Source organism: Saccoglossus kowalevskii, chromosome 13 (genome assembly GCF_978046115.1).
Source record: "Saccoglossus kowalevskii chromosome 13, keSacKowa6.1, whole genome shotgun sequence".
NCBI lineage: Eukaryota > Metazoa > Hemichordata > Enteropneusta > Harrimaniidae > Saccoglossus > Saccoglossus kowalevskii.
Genome location: NC_140653.1, coordinates 2,110,802 through 2,133,897, shown reverse-complemented (window position 1 = coordinate 2,133,897; position 23,096 = coordinate 2,110,802). Strand labels below are relative to the sequence as shown.

The following is a 23,096-nucleotide window of genomic DNA, read 5'->3' as shown; positions in this document are numbered from 1 at the left end:
TTATTCTGTTATATCTTTTGCCAATTATGTATATTCTATTTTGAAAGTGGTTGATAGTTATAGTTCTGTTTAGTGACCATACTGTTATATGAACCATATATAGAATTGTGTCAATAAAATTATTATTTATTATTATTAAAACCGGAACCAGTCTTTGAATCTGGCAATCTGGCAAGTGCAGTTTTAAAAAACATTTAATATGTAAATTAATTTACATATTAAATATGTAATATCAATAAAATAGTATGTAACAAAGCCACAATAAATACTTGCATATATACAAGTATGTATATAATTGTACAATACAGCTGCAGTCTAGTATTACTGGCCATACCACATTTTGTATACCGGGGGTATATAGCCTAGCTGTTACAGAGTTTGCTGATTAAATGGTCGGTTTTTGTCACGTAGACCATGTTTGAATTACGTGCAAACAAACAATGTGTTTTACATGCATTGTATACATCGTTATGGATTCTATAGATATGACGTGGTGTAATGAACGCTGCCCTAAAAAATATTATACAGTACCACAAGTTAGTTGTAATGTAAGAATTTAACACAATACAATTATACAATAGCATGTAGAGGTATCTGTGACAAATATCAATAACAGTGACTCATTGTATAAGAGTCCTATTGTCCTATTGCATGTACGTGCATGTATAACCATGATGCTATTTTATTGTCCTAAAGAAATTAAAAGGCACAATAGCAGATATACAGTCATGCTGTCCCATGTTTATAGTTCCTGGAACTAGTCCTGCACAACCTGGACACTAGTGTGTTCTGCACAACCCAGACACTGGTGTGTTCTGCACTGACCCAGACACTGGTGTGTCCAGCACAGACCCGGACACTAGTATTTCTCACATGCAGCAGGAAATTTGTTCTGCTTGAACAGAACCGTTATTATAAGAGTGAATGGGCAACAATCGCAGTCAGCAAAATACACAATATTACTTTATATTTGCAAGGATTATATGGTGTTTATGAACTATTCTGACTATATAAAAATAAACAGCTGATTAGACTACTGGTATGTAGTGATAATCATAAATACAGGCTAAACTGTTAAAATATTTCTAGACATAGAAACATTCAATATAGAAACATGTAATTATTATAAGAACATTAACTATAAATACTTCATCAGCAAAACAACAATTCATTTTTTATATTTCAGGTATTTCAAAACACACGCAGGTTATATATTTTGTTTGCGAGACATTGTAGTGGCATGATAAACTGTATTGTTAAATAGCATAAAAAGTTACAGGTGAACACTTAATGTAGTAATAATTCCATCACTCACAGACAGCATACTATTACTATTATTATTATTTAAGTTTTGCTTTTGTTTTAATTCTATCGTAGTATCATAATTTTATACTTGCTATTCTCTGTAATGTATTAGCTTAGTTTGTTTTATTTTATCTATTTTTTGTAACCTTTTATTCCTTCTGAAACTTTTGTAACCATTGCCAATCCCTCCGTGGAATGTGTAAGTGTTAATAAAATTATTATTATTACTGCCCTCATAGTAGTTGTTAATTTCCCATGCATCCTAAAGCATATTATAGCCATGACACACAGCATCAAATAATTCCTTAGTAATAAATTCAATATTACACTGCATTAGATAAATTTGAGAAGGATTAAACAAATTTTTCGAATCTAAAAAAAAAACAAGACATGCATGGCACAGTCCCTGTTAGTTATCGAATTTAAGATATATAGTTTTGTTTATAGTAATATAGCTGGAATATAAACATGTCATAAATATGATTATGATGAGTGTTTAATATTTAAATGATTGACATTTGTATTTGATTGTCAAACTAGTATTGAGATATATTGCTCTGGAACATTAATTAAAACAAAATCAGCAATTTTTTAATACATGTATAATGAATATATAAAATTTAAACATAGTCAGTCAAAGCATGTCAGAGATATGGCTCTAGAAGCCCATTCATTAAAACAAAATGGCCACTAGACGAATGCACGCACGGACACACGGCTGCATGCACGCACAGACGCACAGAGGTCAAAACATAAGTCCCCGTTTTCAGACTGTCTGCTGAGATAGCTCCTCTGTTAGTAATGCATGTTTCAATTAAAGAACTGAAGATATCATTAGAAAATGAACAACTTCGAGATAGGTCTACCTGTACTACCTATATGTATAATATCAAAGTAATAGGACTTGCTGTTTTCAACTTAATACCAAAAATGACAAAAATATTCATCAAAAGTAGAGAATTGAAGATATCATCACAAAATAAACAAATCTGAGAGAAGTTTGTCCAAGGTACATATACACCAAGTATCAAGTATCAAAGCACTATAACAAGTCGAAAAAGTAAAAATGTTGAAATGAACAACAACGGACAATAAACACCAACGGACAATCACTCATATGATAATCCCCGCTCGACAAAGTCGACAGTGGAGCTAATAAAAAAACAATTCTAAAGACATTGGTGAAAGTGAATTGAGTAACTTAAAACTCACTTGTGAAGCATTATCATGTGTCCATTTCACGGGCCATGAATCCAATATCAGTCACTCAACGAGACTGTCATACAAGAGAAGTAGACACAATACAACCAAACAACTTATTAGAAAACATTGCCATCGAAATATTTAGCTAATAAAGGGTACCATAATAAAAGCAGGTATCCATAACAACACAACAATATTGCATGTTTTTTAAATTGTTCAATACATGCATATACATGAATTATTGTGCAGAAATAACAAGTTTTGTTCAAACCAAATTTAGGTTTATATGGGTAGTTCAGTATACTTTCATTACATGTCATCAGAACACCACACTGAGAAAAAATGCGGTCCTCAAAGAATTTGTTGAGATACAAAAGTCCAAAATGGTCAAAACTGGCATTTTTCACGTCTCTCAAAATTTTACTTAGTGCCATGGGATGTTATTATTATTGACAGATGTAATTATTCTGGGATGATAATAGTTTTCCATTATATACAATATGAGGTTATTTTGCAAGTCATCCCTCTTTAAGGTACACATGTATATTTGAACATGTAAATTAATTGCATTATATGACCCTAAACAATCTATTCTGGTATAGGGAAGTATATGCCATGAAAACGACCATATGGTTATTTTTTTCTTTTTCACAGTCCAGTGAAGCATGACAATATTTATCATTGCAACTTGTACAAACAGTTGGTTGCTATGCAGAGAAACACTTGTTCAAAATGGTGGCACTTGCAAACATGATATGTGTGGTTTTTTGATTCATGTTTAAAAAATTAAGACATGAAATAAAAATTACTTGACAAATATAGAGTTTGAGTTCTTGCACAAAGAGACTATTTGCCCCCTTACAATCTCCTGTGTCATGTACCAACTCTCATATTTGGACTGTAATATGTATTATACTAGTGTACTATGAATACAGTATTGTGATTGGATGATACCCTGTTTTATTTTATACAAGCCATGGTTAAATATAGCATAATATATCATTATCTATAATGTCTCCACAAATATAATACAAAACTAACATAATTTCAACTATAGCATGTTAGAATATTTGTCTTAGAACTATATTTTTCTATTACCGGTAAAGAGACTAATCAAAATTACTTTGTGTTTTTCTGTCAAGGGTTTACGACTTAAAAGCTTGTGACTAGTTGTCATGTGAGTGGTTTATTTGATATCTTGTAACATGAATCATTTTATGTACTGCGTCATAGTAACTGAAGCACATGTAACAACAGTTAGATGTTGATTTTTTTTTTTATTTCATAATAGAAACTACAGAAATAATAGTTTCTGGTTGATTACAAATTTATGAGCAAAAGAAATTATTTTCAAATTGTCATTAGAATAATGCTTTTATTTTGATTTATCATGAAAATTAGTGGTCACTATTTGTTTTAATTGGATGAATTTAGATGTATCAAGTTTGTATATCAATGCAAAATATGAAAAAGGAAAATTCAAAGTTGAGAACATATGCAGAGTTCAAAACAACTACAGTTTTGAACCTTACCTAGCTACAATACCAAACAAAGAATTATTATGTCTAAATTTAGAACAAAAAACCACAATTTAGCAATTGAGAAAGAAAGGCATACCCAGCCAAAGACACCCCTAGAAATTAGAATTTGTAAACAATACTCGATAAATGAGATTAAAGATAAATTACACTTTTTACTATTGACCTACGGTAAATATCATTTAGACTGACAACAAATCCTGACAGCTATTGTATTCCCTGCTAAAGTCATCAATTCATTTCAGAAACTTATATATCTATCTGAAAATAGAGATGAGGAAATGATAAAAGCAAAACATACATACTTTGTATTGACTTTGAGTGTAACTGTCTTGTATATCACGGACTGGTCAGAATCCCAGTATGCGCCTACATTAAATTAGTGGGTTAATAGCCTTTAATACAGATGTCACATTGTCGGAAATAGATATGGATAGAATTATTGTTTACTATTTTTACTGATATTGTGTATCGTGTTATATTATTATACTGTTATATACATCGTTTGTACCTTAGCATCCCGTTGGCAGGCCAGTCACACTGGTCATGTCATGTCATGTCATGTCATGTCATGTCATGTCATGTCATGTCATGTCATGTCATGTCATGTCATGTCATGTCATGTCATGTCATGTCATGTCATGTCATGTCATGTCATGTCATGTCATGTCATGTCATGTCATGTCATGTCATGTCATGTCATGTCATGTCATGTCATGTCATAGTATAGTATAGTATAGTATAGTATAGTATAGTATAGTATAGTATAGTATAGTATAGTATAGTATAGTATAGTATAGTATAGTATAGTATAGTATAGTATAGTATAGTATAGTATAGTATAGTATAGTATAGTATAGTATAGTATAGTATAGTATAGTATAGTATAGTATAGTATAGTATAGTATAGTATAGTATAGTATAGTATAGTATAGTATAGTATAGTATAGTATAGTATAGTATAGTATAGTATAGTATAGTATAGTATAGTATAGTATAGTATAGTATAGTATAGTATAGTATAGTATAGTATAGTATAGTATAGTATAGTATAGTATAGTATAGTATAGTATAGTATAGTATAGTATAGTATAGTATAGTATAGTATAGTATAGTATAGTATAGTATAGTATAGTATAGTATAGTATAGTATAGTATAGTATAGTATAGTATAGTATAGTATAGTATAGTATAGTATAGTATAGTATAGTATAGTATAGTATAGTATAGTATAGTATAGTATAGTATAGTATAGTATAGTATAGTATAGTATAGTATAGTATAGTATAGTATAGTATAGTATAGTATAGTATAGTATAGTATAGTATAGTATAGTATAGTATAGTATAGTATAGTATAGTATAGTATAGTATAGTATAGTATAGTATAGTATAGTATAGTATAGTGATTTTTGATATACGGATAAATAAAACGAAATTACATTAACGAAAGTGACTGATAACTTTTACTATAAAAACCTTAGCATCCCGTTGGCAGGCCAGTCACACTGGTTCTCACTACAAGAGGTTACGATCCCCCCTGCCAAATGCTAAGGAAAACTGAAACGTATATATACATATTTACATAAAATATTGTCCACCTATGCGGATCTGTTGGTGCAAGGTTTTTATGACTGTATGCCCTTACTGACATCAACCAAACATTTTATGTGGGAAGTTGGCACCCAAGGCTGACAGGTACTACACCTTGCCCAAAGGTGACCTGGGGGTAGTTGTCGCAAAGGGTAACCCCATTCTCCCAAGTCCATAGACTCCACAACCGGATGTAGTTTAAAATCTTGCCCAGGATAAATATATACATATTTAAATTACCATACACGTTGCCATTATCAGGTAATACCTCAGACGTGAGGCTGAGTTGGTGCCAAGCTTTTACGACCGTATGCCCTTACTGACGTCAACCAAACATTTTATGTGGGAAGTTGGCACCCAAGGCTGACAGGTGGTACACTTTACCCAAGGGTGACCTGGAAGTAGTTGTGGTAAAGGGTAACCTCATTCTCCCAAGTCCATAGACTCCACAACCGGATGTAGTTTAAAATCTTGCCCAGGATAAATATATACATAATTAAACCATACACATTGTCTTTATCAGGTAATACCTCACATTTTAGGTTGAGTTGGTGCAAGGCTTTTACGACCGTATGCCCTTACTGACGTCAACCAAACTTATTATGTGGGAAGTTGGCACCCAAGGCTGACAGGTACTACACCTTGCCCAAGGGTGACCTGGAGGTAGTTGTGGCAAAGGGTACCCTCATTCTCCCAAGTACAAAAACTCCACAACCGGATGCAGTTTTAACGTCATGCCCAGGACGTATTTCCTTAACATGAAACATAAAGCATTTACCAATTGAGTTGTAGCAATCCGTTGTCTAATGAACAAAGAGCGCCACCACACGTCCATGTCAGTTCAAATTGTTGTAGTTGGTCATTAAGTTTATAATATGCGTATTCTGATTTGATTCTGCTAGCTACACGGTTTTTGAAATTTTAAAGTGGGTAACTGGAACCGTTGCCATCCCGTTTATTACGACGACTGATATGAATGGAGATTTTTGCAGCACAAATTGTATACAGAAATATATTTTCACATTGCCTGGATAAAAACTTGTGACAGTTGTGAGGTGGTAGCGCAACAAACCACCATGATGGAGCTGACACATCTGGCTTCAGGAGTCTGGATCCTATACAGTTGACAAGCCTGCAAAGAGCGCCAATTTCATGACATTCCAGGAAAATATGTGACAGAGAGTCGAAATCTCCGCAGAGTGGACATTTGTCAGATGCAGTAAAATTGGAGTGCTTTAGGAAGCCGGTGGTGGCGTACGCCCCATGTATGATACGCCACTGTAAATCACCCTCATACTTTGTGATTGGTAATGCATAGCTGTCTTTAAAATTAGGTTTGAAGTCAGTAGGTGGACTGAGAATGTCTCGCCAGACAGTGTCCAATTTATATGGATGTTGGTTTATATGAAGAACCATTAACAAATATTTATATATTGCACCTTTTTCAATTTTATACAGAGGCAAGTTTAACTCGTCCGACTCGTATAACTGAAAACTTAGATGTGTCGGAGGTGGCTCATTAACATCGTTGTTTTTTAGTTTTGTGTTAATGACATTTTTCCATTTAGTTGGAATGGAATCGTGGATGACTTTGAGACTGAGTTTGAGAATACGTTCAGAGCGGATATTAACTTTATTTACAAAATATGAGCTGGAAAACCACGATTTGTTTGAAGTATCAAACAAATCCCCAATCCTCACAACTCCCGCGTCGGTAAAGTGCTTTAAAAGAAATGGTTTGTTCCTAAGTGGGTGACAGATGAGCGGATTATGAAAAAGTGGCTCAGCAAGTAGGCTAGTTGTATTCAAATCAATAATACGCATTTTTGTCAATGATTTCCAACACTGTAATAAGTCTGAGTAAAACGGTGGGAGATGAAGGAATGACATATTAAGATTAGTGCAAAGTAAATGACGAGAATACCTCAGATCTTCATTAGCAGCGTTGAAAAAGTAGTCTGTGAATTTAAAGCTTGGGTGGTCATAATCCGAATAGAGGTATCTCTGAATATATTCAAGCCGCATGGTGCGAATACGTGTAGGCAGATGAGTAACATTTTGACCACCTTTTTCCAAAGGCAAGTACAAGGTTTCCGCTGTAATCCAATGGCGCCCATGCCACAGAAAATTAACAAATGATTTTTGTAGTGATAAAATGATATCAGGTGGTGGTGATAGGCTGTGGAGTCTGTATAACAATTGAGACGATAACAAATTGTTGACAACGAGCGCACGCCCTCTATAGGACATACTTGGTGCAAAATGAGACCAGAACTCAATTTTATTTTCAACTTTTTGCAGTAATTCTGTCCAGATTTTTTTTGTAAACAGCTTGATATTACCAAGATATACCCCAAGCATCTTCAACCCCGAGTTGTTCCATTTAATGCCTAAAGGCGCGATGGTATTATTTCGCCAGGAACCAACCCATAAACCTTCCGATTTTACAAAGTTAACCTTTGAATTTGATGCACGTTCGTACGTTTGTAGCCATTTTCCAAGTTTATCAAAGTCTTGATGACGAGTAACGAAGAACTCGACATCATCAGCATATGCTGTAAGTTTGCATTGACGACCGTTGCTATGAGGAATAGTGATGCCTTTGATGTCTTTTTCTTTTCTAATTTTATCAAGTAATGGCTCGATTGCAATAACGTACAAAAGTGATGACAGTGAACAGCCCTGACGTATGCCCCGTGAAAGGGATACAGGTGCAGTGAGGGCGCTGTTTATACGGATTAGTGATTGTGCATTGAGATATATGAGTCTGATATAACTAATGAAAGTAGGACCAAAGCCAAAAGCTTTCAAAGTTTTAAACAGGTAATCATGGTGAATCCTGTCGAAGGCTTTTTCCTGATCGAGGGCGACAATACCCAATGGAGAGTTATTAATGTTTGCATAATCAATGCAGTCTCGGAGTAAGTTAATATTGTCATGAATATGACGGTTCGGAATGCTACAACTTTGATCGGAGTGTATGATTGAACTAATAACGGAGCGGAGACGTAGTGACAATGTTTTGGTGAGTATTTTGTAGTCACTACAAAGCAGACTCACAGGGCGCCAATTTTTCAAAAGAGTATTGTCCCCCTCCTTTGGGAGCAAGGTGACAACCGCCTTAGTGCATGATGTGGGCAATTTATTATCCTGAACTGAGCACAACATAACATCATACAGATCGTGACCAATGACATCCCAGAATTTCTGATAGAATTCGTACGGTATGCCATCAATGCCAGGGGTACGCCCAGCGGCAAGAAGTTTAACAGTTTGTTTGAATTCATCATCCAGGTCATCACGATCACTTGCACTCAGCTGTGGTAAACCTTCTAGGATAATGTCTTGTGAAATTGTATCAGTGCTATCAGGTGTGTACAAATTGTTATAAAAGTTTCTAGTGATGTGAAGGATATCTTGAAAATTGTTAGTGAGATTGCCATCGTCACACTTAAGGTGGGTGATAGTCTTTTTCGTGCCGTGCTGTTTTTCGACTTGAAAAAAATATGAACTCGGAACATCGCTTTCATTCAAAAACCTGTGTCGCGCACGCGTAGCAGATCCTTGAGTTTGTTGCAAAACTATGCGTGTCAAAAGTTGTCTTTTCTCGTGATAAATCTCAGGAAATTCACTACCATTTCTCATGGAGTGCACTATTTGATGGATTTCATTTTCAAGGCGCATTTTGTCTTGTTTAATGTTATGGTTTTTAAAATGACAGTAGTCTTGAGTTAACCATTTTATCTTATTTTTGCCGACATCCCACCAACATTGTAATTTGTTGAACATGTTGCGCTGAGTCTGCCAATAAACCCAGAACTCAGTAAAGGTATTAACGTACTCAACATCCCCAAGTATTTCAGTATTCATACACCAGACTGGATTTTTATTTCTGGTGTTACCAAAGGAAAGTTTTATAAAAAGTACAGAGTGATCAGAAAAAGCACAAGAGTCGTTATTTGTATTGTATTTATTCTACTGCGCATGTGCTTACTGATGTAAAACCTATCGAGACGTACCCGTGTACACGCACGTCCCCATGTATAATTAGTGATGTCGCCATGATAGTGACGCCAGGCGTCAACAAGTTTAAAGCGCTCTAACACGCTTTTGAGAGAGCGCGACGTGCGTATGTCTGGCTCATTGCCGCCGTTACGATCGAGTTCAGGTGAAATGGTGCAGTTGAAATCACCCCCTATTATAACGGGGTCATTGTTAAGACTGGTGATATGATTTTTTAGTTTTTGAAAGCATTCAATGCGCTCATTACTGTCAATTGGGGCATATACATTAAAAAGGTGAAAAGGACTGTTGTTTATTTTCACGTGTGCGTGCAGAAGATGACCATGAATAATATTTGTATGTGATAAAACAACAACATCGGAATTGGGTGCAAAGAAAACGGACACACCAGCGTGATTTGTAGTCCCATGAGAAAACAAACCAATACCTCGCCACACAACTTGCCAGGTATTAACATCCGAAGGTAGTGAGTGGGTTTCCTGTAAAAAGTAGAAATCACACGGATGATCACGTTTCAAGAATTCAAAAATTCTGTACCTTTTCATAGAGTCCCGGCAGCCATTGACATTTAAAGTGATTCCTGAAATAGAGGATGCCATGGTAGACAGAAAATATAAAATATTGATCAATTTGATGTCCATTATATTATACTTCAGCGATAAACTCGCCTGTTGTTTTAATATGCTTTTTTATTTTGTTGATCAGTTTACAGAGACGAATTTTTTGTGATGAATTCAATCTCTGTGAGTGACGATAGTTTGTAAGATGTTTAACAAGTACTTTGAGATTTGGGCAGAAATCAAAACACATTTCAATAAATTTTCTGGAATGTAGTGTTGCCACCAGAAAATTTTTAATCGCCATGTTGGAGATTTGAGTGTCGGTATCCCCAAGACTAGATACGAGAGATACAACTGATCCCTCATTGTCACTGCTTTGATCGTCGTCTATGTCCCCAGTGGTATTTTCTGGGTCACTGGGGGCTACGGAAGTTTCTTGTGTGTCAACAGACGACGTTTCTGGTGAGATTGAAAATGACTCTAGTGGTGAAAGGTTTGTTGATTCAAACGTACAAGTTGGTGATGATGGAGACAGAAGCAGGTCATGTGACGTAACAGTAGTAGTTACAGTGGCTGTAGATGGTTGTTTGCCTGTAGTAACCTCGGCAAAGGTTGGTTTTTTAGAAATGGTAACCTCTGCATAAACGTGCCGAGGTGCATCACTAGGTTGCAGCGGTAGAGAGGGGGAGGAAATAGGGGGAGAAGGAGGGGTTCGTACCCTCTCTTCTACTGAAGCAATGTCAGAAAAACGTTTGTTTAAAGCGCATTCGTTTTCATTGTCACAAAGTTGACTTTCACAAGTTTCATTTTGCCTTTCGGCGTTATGGGGTGATCGAGCACGTTTTTTAGAACAGTTTGATTGTGTTTTGTCAACTTCCATGTTTGGATCATTTTCTTGGTTGATATCAGTTGATACGTTTTCATTAACATTGTCTGAATCTTTATCTGTTGTTTTATCATTATTTTCGATATTATTTTTACCCTGACACAATTGTTGACTGTCCGACCCCTCATCCATAGCAGAAAATTGAGAGTTACCATTGTTCAGGGTGTCATTTTTGTTATTGACACTTTCTGTGGAATTCTGTTCTGGTCCGTCTGTCAAAGTGTGAATTGCATCGCCATTGTTTTCTGGGTTTTTATTTTGCATAACAATAGAGTGTTTGTTTGGGCAGTTATTACGTGTGTGACCTTTTTGATGACATGAAAAACATGAAAAATCATCGGTTGAAACATATATATTGAAAGTTTGGTTGTCATACACAATTGGCAATAAACCATTAATATTTGTGTTTTTGAGATGCACATAAACCTGTCTTCGAAAAGATTGAACATGTTTTAACGTTGGTTTTTTGCAACCAAGTGAGATAATACGGACACCACTCATTACCCGTCCATATGGTGTTAGAGCACGAGTAATGCATTCATTTGGTAGTAAAGGTGGCACATTTGATAAAACCACTTTGGTGGATGGACGGACAAGTGGCTCTACCGAAATAGACAAATCGCCAATGTCCATTCTATTGGCACAAACCATGTCAACACAGGAAACTGATGACATAAAGATCACAACAGATTTGTTCATTCTTGAAGCAGCAATTATGTTGTTACCACCGATTAAATCGGCCGCTGTTTCCACGTACGTTTGAACTGGAATGCCATCCACACTTTCACAACGAACTGCATGTCTTCTTGTAAGATTAACAGCAGGTGTGGACGAAGCTTTTGTTTGAACGGCCGCCATCTTGGTTGCCGTTCACTTCGACCCACAATCAAACAAGGAAAACGTCTCCAAAAACGATAAAATAACCAACAAAACTGAATAAGAAATGCTCACACACAATCAGTGATATTATATACAAAACGTGGAAGCGTTGAAGAACAAGCACTGTACTCACAAAGGCAGCAAAAGACGAGCCAGTTGGCCGAGATCAGGAGCGTTCAAAAACACGTCCTGTTCCGACCATAGTATTGTATAGTATTGTACAGTATATTTTATTTGACACAAGAAAATGCATGGAAAATACATAATCTTATATAAACCCTATCTAAATTACTTGTATATAATCCAATGTGATATGCATTAGGCTCTCAATCCAATATCAACAAACAAAATATAATCTTATACTAGTATCGTATTGCTTTCACAACAATATTATTATTGCTCATAGTTTTACAATGTACTTCTGTAATTAGCATATCATATACAATTGGATTTCTTTATTTCAGTCTGGATATAGATGAGAATCATGAGTTATCAAAATATTTGGGATGATACGGGCAAATGTATGCTTCGCAATGGGTTATATTAGATAAGCAGCCTCTCCACTAGACCACTGATGTGACACTGTACAAGGTCCTCTCCACTAGACCACTGATGTGATACTGTACAAGGTCCTCTCCACTAGACCACTGATGTGACACTGTACAAGTCCTCTCCACTAGACCACTGATGTGACACTGTACAAGGTCCTCTCCACTAGACCACTGATGTGACACTGTACAAGGTCCTCTCCACTAGACCACTGATGTGACACTGTACAAGGTCCTCTCCACTAGACCACTGATGTGACACTGTACAAGGTCCTCTCCACTAGACCACTGATGTGACACTGTACAAGGTCCTCTCCACTAGACCACTGATGTGACACTGTACAAGTCCTCTCCACTAGACCACTGATGTGACACTGTACAAGGTCCTCTCCACTAGACCACTGATGTGACACTGTACAAGGTCCTCTCCACTAGACCACTGATGTGATACTGTACAAGGTCCTCTCCACTAGACCACTGATGTGACACTGTACAAGGTCCTTTCCACTAGACCACTGATGTGACACTGTACAAGGTCCTCTCCACTAGACCACTGATGTGACACTGCACAAGGTCCTCTCCACTAGACCACTGATGTGACACTGTACAAGGTCCTCTCCACTAGACCACTGATGTGACACTGTACAAGGTCCTCTCCACTAGACCACTGATGTGACACTGTACAAGGTTCTCTCCACTAGACTACTGATGTGACACTGTACAAGGTCCTCTCCACTAGACCACTGATGTGACACTGTACTAGGTCCTCTCCACAAGACCACTGATGTGACACTGTACAAGGTCCTCTCCACTAGACCACTGATGTGACACTGTACAAGGTCCTCTCCACTAGACCACTGATGTGACACTGTACAAGGTCCTCTCCACTAGACCACTGATGTGACACTGTACTAGATCCTCTCCACTAGACCACTGATGTGACACTGTACTAGATCATCTCCACTAGACCACTGATGTGACACTGTACAAGGTCCTCTCCACTAGACCACTGATGTGACCACTGTACAAGGTCCTCTCCACTAGACCACTGATGTGACACTGTACAAGGTCCTTTCCACTAGACCACTGATGTGACACTGTACAAGGTCCTCTCCACTAGACCACTGATGTGACACTGTACAAGTCCTCTCCACTAGACCACTGATGTGACACTGTACTAGGTCCTCTCCACTAGACCACTGATGTGACACTGTACAAGGTCCTCTCCACTAGACCACTGATGTAACACTGTACAAGGTCCTCTCCACTAGACCACTGATGTGACACTGTACAAGGTCCTCTCCACTAGACCACTGATGTGACACTGTACAAGGTCCTCTCCACTAGACCACTGATGTGACACTTTACAAGGTCCTCTCCACTAGACCACTGATGTGACACTGTACTAGATCCTCTCCACTAGACCACTGATGTGACACTGTACAAGGTCCTCTCCACTAGACCACTGATGTGACACTGTACAAGGTCCTCTCCACTAGACCACTGATGTGACACTGTACAAGGTCCTCTCCACTAGACCACTGATGTGACACTGTACAAGGTCCTCTCCACTAGACCACTGATGTGACACTGTACAAGGTCCTCTCCACTAGACCACTGATGTGACACTGTACAAGGTCCTCTCCACTAGACCACTGATGTGACACTGTACAAGGTCCTCTCCACTAGACCACTGATGTTATACTGTACTAGATCCTCTCCACTAGACCACTGATGTGACACTGTACAAGGTCCTCTCCACTAGACCACTGATGTGACACTGTACTAGGTCCTCTCCACTAGACCACTGATGTGACACTGTACAAGGTCCTCTCCACTAGACCACTGATGTGACACTGTACTAGGTCCTCTCCACTAGACCACTGATGTGACACTGTACAAGGTCCTCTCCACTAGACCACTGATGTGACACTGTACAAGGTCCTCTCCATTAGACCACTGATGTGACACTGTACAAGGTCCTCTCCACTAGACCACTGATGTGACACTGTACAAGGTCCTCTCCACGAGACCACTGATGTGACCACTGTACAAGGTCCTCTCCACTAGATCACTGATGTGACACTGTACAAGGTCCTCTCCACTAGACCACTGATGTGACACTGTACAAGGTCCTCTCCACTAGACCACTGATGTGACACTGTACAAGGTCCTCTCCACTAGACCACTGATGTGACCACTGTACAAGGTCCTCTGCACTAGATCACTGATGTGACACTGTACACGGCCCTCTCCACTAGACCACTGATGTGACACTGTACAAGGTCCTCTCCACTAGACCACTGATGTGACACTGTACAAGGTCCTCTCCACTAGACCACTGATGTGACACTGTACAAGGTCCTCTCCACTAGACCACTGATGTGACACTGTACTAGGTCCTCTCCACTAGACCACTGATGTGACACTGTACAAGGTCCTCTCCACTAGACCACTGATGTGACACTGTACTAGGTCCTCTCCACTAGACCACTGATGTGACACTGTACAAGGTCCTCTCCACTAGACCACTGGTGTAACACTGTACAAGGTCCTCTCCACTAGACCACTGATGTGACACTGTACAAGGTCCTCTCCACTAGACTACTGATGTGACACTGTACAAGGTCCTCTCCACTAGACCACTGATGTGACACTGTACAAGGTCCTCTCTACTAGACCACTGATGTGACACTGTACAAGGTCCTCTCCACTAGACCACTGATGTGACACTGTACAAGGTCCTCTCCACTAGACCACTGATGTGACACTGTACAAGGTCCTCTCCACTAGACCACTGATGTGACACTGTACAAGGTCCTCTCCACTAGACCACTGATGTGACACTGTACTAGGTCCTCTCCACTAGACCACTGATGTGACACTGTACAAGGTCCTCTCCACTAGACCACTGGTGTAACACTGTACAAGGTCCTCTCCACTAGACCACTGATGTGACACTGTACAAGGTCCTCTCCACTAGACCACTGATGTGACACTGTACAAGGTCCTCTCCACTAGACCACTGATGTGACACTGTACAAGGTCCTCTCTACTAGACCACTGATGTGACACTGTACAAGGTCCTCTCCACTAGACCACTGATGTGACACTGTACAAGGTCCTCTCTACTAGACCACTGATGTGACACTGTACAAGGTCCTCTCCACTAGACCACTGATGTGACACTGTACAAGGTCCTCTCCACTAGACCACTGATGTGACACTGTACAAGGTCCTCTCCACTAGACCACTGATGTGACACTGTACAAGGTCCTCTCCACTAGACCACTGATGTGACACTGTACTAGGTCCTCTCCACTAGACCACTGATGTGACACTGTACAAGGTCCTCTCCACTAGACCACTGGTGTAACACTGTACAAGGTCCTCTCCACTAGACCACTGATGTGACACTGTACAAGGTCCTCTCCACTAGACCACTGATGTGACACTGTACAAGGTCCTCTCCACTAGACCACTGATGTGACACTGTACAAGGTCCTCTCTACTAGACCACTGATGTGACACTGTACAAGGTCCTCTCCACTAGACCACTGATGTGACACTGTACAAGGTCCTCTCCACTAGACCACTGATGTGACACTGTACAAGGTCCTCTCCACTAGACCACTGATGTGACACTGTACAAGGTCCTCTCTACTAGACCACTGATGTGACACTGTACAAGGTCCTCTCCACTAGACCACTGATGTGACACTGTACAAGGTCCTCTCCACTAGACCACTGATGTGACATGTACTGTATGAATTACTATCCAAATAGCAGATATAGATCAGTGCAATTGTATGCTAATAGAAGTAGGAATATACAGTATTGTATGACATTGCTAAAACTCATGTCACTACATACTAAACAATAGCATACTTTATTACTACCTTATACTAAAATATATTTGAATAATTAGAGTACTAACAAATTTCCACTTATGGTCCGGTTAGCCTTAAAATACACCACGAATATTCACTTTTGAGATATAATTTTTGGTATGTGTTGATTCTTGGATATCTCACCTTCGTCGTCCTGTACTTCATTTAGTAATTTGAACTTCCCAGATTGCGTAAAAACTGAGAATTTCACAATTTTGACATAGAAAATGTTTGGCTTAATTATTTGCTTAGGAACGGCCGCTTAGGTACGTGCTCTGTAACTTGCAGCACATGAACCTAAAAACGTTAGGTAATCAAATTCACAAGAAGTTGACTATCCCTTATACATGTATTGCTAAATCGCCAGCTGTGAACTTTATCAGGATTCCCATATGAAGTTACACATCATTCTAGCAAGGAAGTATATTGATTACTTTTGTGCAGGTTATATAACAAAACAAGCCGGTAGGCTGGTTGGCGAACCGCTCTGCTCAAAAACAAGCAACATGATTGTAACATAAACAAACGTCAGTTTATAACTAAATGGGCCCCGTATACGAAGTTCGCAAAAAGCATTCAGTCTTTAGAAGTCACTTAGTTTATTACTAGGACGTATTCTGCTGTTACATTTATTATTTCCATCCGTTTTGCGATAGTATTTTCTAGAATGAAGGCAGCATTTACAGCTCATTCAAAGTTCAAAGTTGCGTTGGGATTACGTTGATACAGTGTAACAACATCGGCGTCGGTGATCTCTTACCAGTGCGCAACGTAGCCAAAAACAAAAGCATGATCATCTGAACACTGCTATTACATAACTGGTAGGAGGTAATACATTTGGGGCGAAAGTATTCAACAATGAGTTTTTGGCTGTTACAATGTCAGTGGTGGGCCAGAATTTTTTTTCCAACTAGTGACGGTACGACCTACCTGTGAAGTATGAACAAAATCAGCCGAGTCAAAAAAATCACAGAGGAGTTAAAAGCTGTTGCTGGTGAAAAGTTACCCAAACTTTGGGGAAACATTTCTCGGTAATGAAAAAAGATATCAAAAATTCAAAAAGTAACTTTGTGCCTACACTTAAGCTGAGTAGAATGAGCTATGTCTGAGGTGTTTTATTCCAAATTTGTAGGAGGAGATACATTTGGCGGGAAGCTATAAAAAATACACAGTTTTTTGGCTGTTGCTATGCCAACGCTGGGCCATTTTTTTCAGATTTTTCCTAATAACTAGGGTGAAGGTGTGATCTACCTGCCGAGTTTGAGCGAAATCGGCCAAGCCAAAAAAATCATAGAAGAAATAATAAGTGAAAACACTGGAAATCACACACACACACAAAACGACAAAAGCGATTATAAGGGCAATCCTAGCGGAGCGGATTGCCAATAATTATTATTTCATTTTTGTTAGTGTATCTTTAATTTTATTTATTAAATTATGTACAAATCATATCTAATTTATAAAATTATAAACAAATATTTTAAATATATACAACATGATTCTGAATCATACACTTGGGTTTGAAATATTTCATGAATTGAGGCCATTGTGAAATAACCTTTGCCTTGTTAGCGGACACCTGTTGATCAACCGCCACTACAGTGTCAGTAATCTGTTGTCGGGTCATTGTCAAACTAACATAGTAAATATTTACAGAGCCACACAAAATCCATGACAGCAAAACAGTAAATAAACCTAATTTTAAAAACAACATTACATTTTAGCTGGAAATACTGAGAGAGACAACAAAACACTTTTTTAACAGATATCTCACGTATATATTATGCAACAAAAATTAGAATATCGTCCAATTCAACACAGTCCTGATATACAATTATTTAGATTAAAGCATCAGACTAGCTGTTGTATGTGCCAATACAGCTGATATCAGATTATCACTTGATGAGTTCTGACTTAGACAAGCGCAGCAGCAGTTTATTTTTTACGATCAAATTGTAAGTAAATTGAGTAATATATGAGTGTAATGATGACATTGTACCCACCTTTCAAACTCAGCTAATTTCACAGGATCAATTTGCATAGTGTTTTCAAACACCTCTTTCTTGACACTTTTGTCTTTCTTTGAAGGCATTTTGACTAACTTGTTAGCTGTGAAAGCTATCAAATTTTGTTTTTAAAATGACGATTTCTACAATATATACAAGTTTTCGCGTCGATGTAACTTCTGAAATAAGAGTATCATCCGTTACTATCCTTGTAAATATCCTTGTAGAATAAGATCAATGCGAGGGGAGACAGACACACGATAGCCGATGTCAAAATGCCCCCTTGTCAGAATTGTTCACGTGATAAACCGTTATTATTGCTGGCTAATGATTCACTAGACATTCCTGATCTCAGTGCATCACAAAGTAAACAGAGACAGCAATGTCAGTTATCACTATTTTTATCAAATTATATTTTAACCCACACAAGTGTGCACCAGGTGATTGTGACCTGGCTGTTCATTAACACCTACGTAAACTACAGATTGCCACTATGCCCTCAACTGCAGAAAAGCTAGCCCAGTGATAACAATAAATAATATTACCTTCTGTCAGTTTGGTCTGCTTGCAATAACACGTCATTCATTTTAAGTGAGCTAAATTGTACATATCCATATCACACAATGTTGGTTGTGAAGCAATGAAGGCAGTGTGTAGGTTGAGATCACCTAAAATGCGGGTCAGTTTGGACCCCAGACCATTTGCTGTGTGTGTAAATCAGCTGTAAAGAAGGTACACTTAACTGTGTATTTTATTGTATCACGCCACTGTTCTATTTATTATGCAAATACACTCTACTGAACTGCCTTTCAATGAATAATATACATGTACAGACAACACACACTGTAAAGTATGGCCAGTATTGGGTTCAACTATTCACAGGGAGGGGTGTCAGGTGTGAACTGTAGGTGACATCAATGTAACTGCTGGTGAATATTGTTTTGGCTTTCAAACCCATCGAAAGATGTATTTTATGGCAAAATACTTCATACAGTCAAATATGAGGAAAACAACTTGTTGAATATTAACGGCCAAGTTTTATATTCCACCAGAATCCAGTATGAAATTGAAAATGAACTTAGATTAACCTTGTTCATCATTACAATAACAACAATATTTGTTCAATGAGTGACCTGAATACTACTCCCTTAACAATTTGCAGAAAGTCAACAATTAAAACAAACCATCTAGGGCAATACAGCAATGACCTATGACCTATGTAACACCTTTTAACAATAACTGCCAGTTGGGTGATTCCACTCAAAATTCTAACAACAAGCACATACAACACATGTAAATAAATACTATGAAATAAATACAGTAGAATAGAACACACCGTAGTGGTATGAGAAGTGAACTCTATGTGAGATAGTAGATAGATAGATAGATAGATAGATATTTTATTTGACACAAAATTTAGCATGAATGAAAAAAACATACAATAAATCAATGGTCAAGAAAAACACAAATAAAACAATAGACTAAACTAAAGCTTAGAAATAAAATCAATAAATTTTCCCAAGCAATTGACAATGAAGCTATCTTTAGTGCCTAGCAAGCACTTGAATTTCTCAAGAGTTGATAACTTGCAAATGTTGTCATCATAAATTGCTAATTCAGCTTCAAATTTAGTACGAGCTTGTACAATCTGACTATTTTTACAATTGAGTAAAACATGAAATTCATCCCCAATAGCCTGTTCATTACATAGAAAACAAAACCTTTGCTCTGGAGGTGTTTTATTATATCTAAGTTTTTCAATTGGCAACGCCTGAGAAGAAATGCGAAACTTAGTGAAGCTGACCCTGTGTTGCACATTTTTGATTTGTTCTAAATATGGTTCAAATTCAAAATTTTGTTTAAACTTGTTAAAAGTACGTAGCTTATTCTTTTCTGGTTTAAATACCGTTGGCAACCAGACTTTATTATAGTAAACTTGTTTGAATTTGGTTTTGAATTCTATAGTGTTAGATTCATCGCTAATTTTAGTTAATGTGAATAATCTTTTAACAAATGCTGTCCATGAATTACCGTTCATTTTATTGTCAGTATTAAAAGCACAGTCCAGAAGATGATTATGTTTAATTGATTTTAGCCTTTCATAATACTTCAATGTTTGTGAACTAATGTCAATAATGAGAGGATAGCTACTAAGTTCAGCTCTAGTTGCTGCATTGCTGGCCTTATTATTAACACCTAAAATCTGTTTGCAAAGTTTAATGTGGAGTTGTTCAAAGTATGTTTTGTCATTAAACAGACTTTGTATAAAAATGTCTTCAGTTATTTCGTTATTTTTTGTTTTAACAAGTTTGAAAGTAAAAGCCCCCCATATCTCAGATCCATATAATAAAATGGGTAGGATTGTACTGCGATATAACTGAATAGCATTTTTTGGCGAAACTATATAATTGTGTAGGCTAAGTGTTTGTTTTAATGCACCTATTGCACGCATTGCTTTTTTGACTAGATTATCGATAGCAATTGTAAAATTACCACTACTTTGAAAAGTGATACCTAAGTAGGTATATGTTGGGACAACTTTTACCTGTTGGTCTCCTAAGTAAAATTTGCCATCTATCTTTCTTCCCCTGTTATTAAAAATAATAATTTTAGTTTTGTTAATATTAACTCCAAGTCTCCATTTGATACAGTAGCTTTTAAACAAATTAAAATTATCTTGTAGTCCTGTACTTGTGTTTGAAAAAATGACAATGTCATCTGCAAAAAGTAGGCAATTAATATTGGCGCCATTAAGACTGACAGACTCAGATTTTTTAAGATAGTATACTGATACATAGGGTGGAATAGAACACACCATAGTGGTATGAGAAGTCAACTCTATGTGAGATAGTATACTGATGCATAGGGTGGAATAGAACACACCATAGTGGCATGAGAAGTCAACTCTATGTGAGATAGTATACTGATACATAGGGTGGAATAGAACACACCATAGTGGTATGAGAAGTCAACTCTATGTGAGATAGTATACTGATGCATAGGGTAGAATAGAACACACCATAGTGGCATGAGAAGTCAACTCTATGTGAGATAGTATACTGATACATAGGGTGGAATAGAACACACCATAGTGGTATGAGAAGTCAACTCTATGTGAGATAGTATACTGATGCATAGGGTAGAATAGAACACACCATAGTGGCATGAGAAGTCAACTCTATGTGATATAGTATACTGATGCATAGGGTAGAATAGAACACACCATAGTGGTATGAGAAGTCAACTCTATGTGATATAGTATACTGATGCATAGGGTAGAATAGAACACACCATAGTGGCATGAGAAGTCAACTCTATGTGAGATAGTATACTGATACATAGGGTGGAATAGAACACACCATAGTGGTATGAGAAGTCAACTCTATGTGAGATAGTATACTGATGCATAGGGTAGAATAGAACACAACATAGTGGTATGAGAAGTCAACTCTATGTGAGATAGTATACTGATGCATAGGGTAGAATAGAACACACCATAGTAAGCATGAGAAGTCAACTCTATGTGAGATAGTATACTGATGCATAGGGTGGAATAGAACACACCATAGTGGAATGAGAAGTCAACTCTATGTGATATAGTATACTGATGCATAGGGTAGAATAGAACACACCATAGTGGTATGAGAAGTCAACTCTATGTGAGATAGTATACTGATGCATAGGGTAGAATAGAACACAACATAGTGGTATGAGAAGTCAACTCTATGTGAGATAGTATACTGATGCATAGGGTAGAATAGAACACACCATAGTAAGCATGAGAAGTCAACTCTATGTGAGATAGTATACTGATGCATAGGGTAGAATAGAACACACCATAGTGGTATGAGAAGTCAACTCTATGTGATATAGTATACTGATGCATAGGGTAGAATAGAACACACCATAGTGGTATGAGAAGTGAACTCTATGTGATATAGTATACTGATGCATAGGGTAGAATAGAACACACCATAGTGGTATGAGAAGTCAACTCTATGTGATATAGTATACTGATGCATAGGGTAGAATAGAACACACCACAGTGGCATGAGAAGTCAACTCTATGTGAGATAGTATACTGATGCATAGGGTAGAATAGAACACACCATAGTGGCATGAGAAGTCAACTCTATGTGAGATAGTATACTGATGCATAGGGTAGAATAGAACACACCATAGTGGCATGAGAAGTCAACTCTATGTGAGATAGTATACTGATGCATAGGGTAGAATAGAACACACCATAGAGGCATAAGAAGTCAACTCTATGTGAGATAGTATACTGATACATAGGGTAGAATAGAACACACCACAGAGGCATAAGAAGTCAACTCTATGTGAGATAGTATACTGATGCATAGGGTAGAATAGAACACACCATATTGGTATGAGAAGTCAACTCTATGTGAGATAGTATACTGATGCATAGGGTAGAATAGAACACACCATAGTGGCATGAGAAGTCAACTCTATGTGAGATAGTATACTGATGCATAGGGTAGAATAGAACACACCATAGAGGCATAAGAAGTCAACTCTATGTGAGATAGTATACTGATACATAGGGTAGAATAGAACACACCACAGTGGTATGAGAAGTCAACTCTATGTGATATAGTATACTGATGCATAGGGTAGAATAGAACACACCATAGTGGTATGA

General features: G+C 37.5%; 1 protein-coding gene across 3 annotated transcripts in view; it reads right to left on the bottom strand.

The window, feature by feature from the left end:
• LOC144352019 (uncharacterized) overlaps positions 1-23,096 on the bottom strand; it is a 140,921-nt gene that overhangs the window by 86,064 nt on the left and 31,761 nt on the right. The window contains exon 1 of one of the 3 annotated variants that reach the window (XM_085506856.1): positions 18,976-19,227. The exons of 1 other annotated variant lie outside the window; for it this stretch is intronic. In XM_085506856.1, coding sequence (XP_085362982.1) covers positions 18,976-19,016 — 41 coding nt within the window. In that variant the 5' untranslated portion in view covers positions 19,017-19,227. Of the gene's footprint in view, positions 1-18,427; positions 18,700-18,975; positions 19,228-23,096 lie in introns of those variants that run through there. One more of the 3 variants, XM_085506855.1, reaches the window with a different exon arrangement.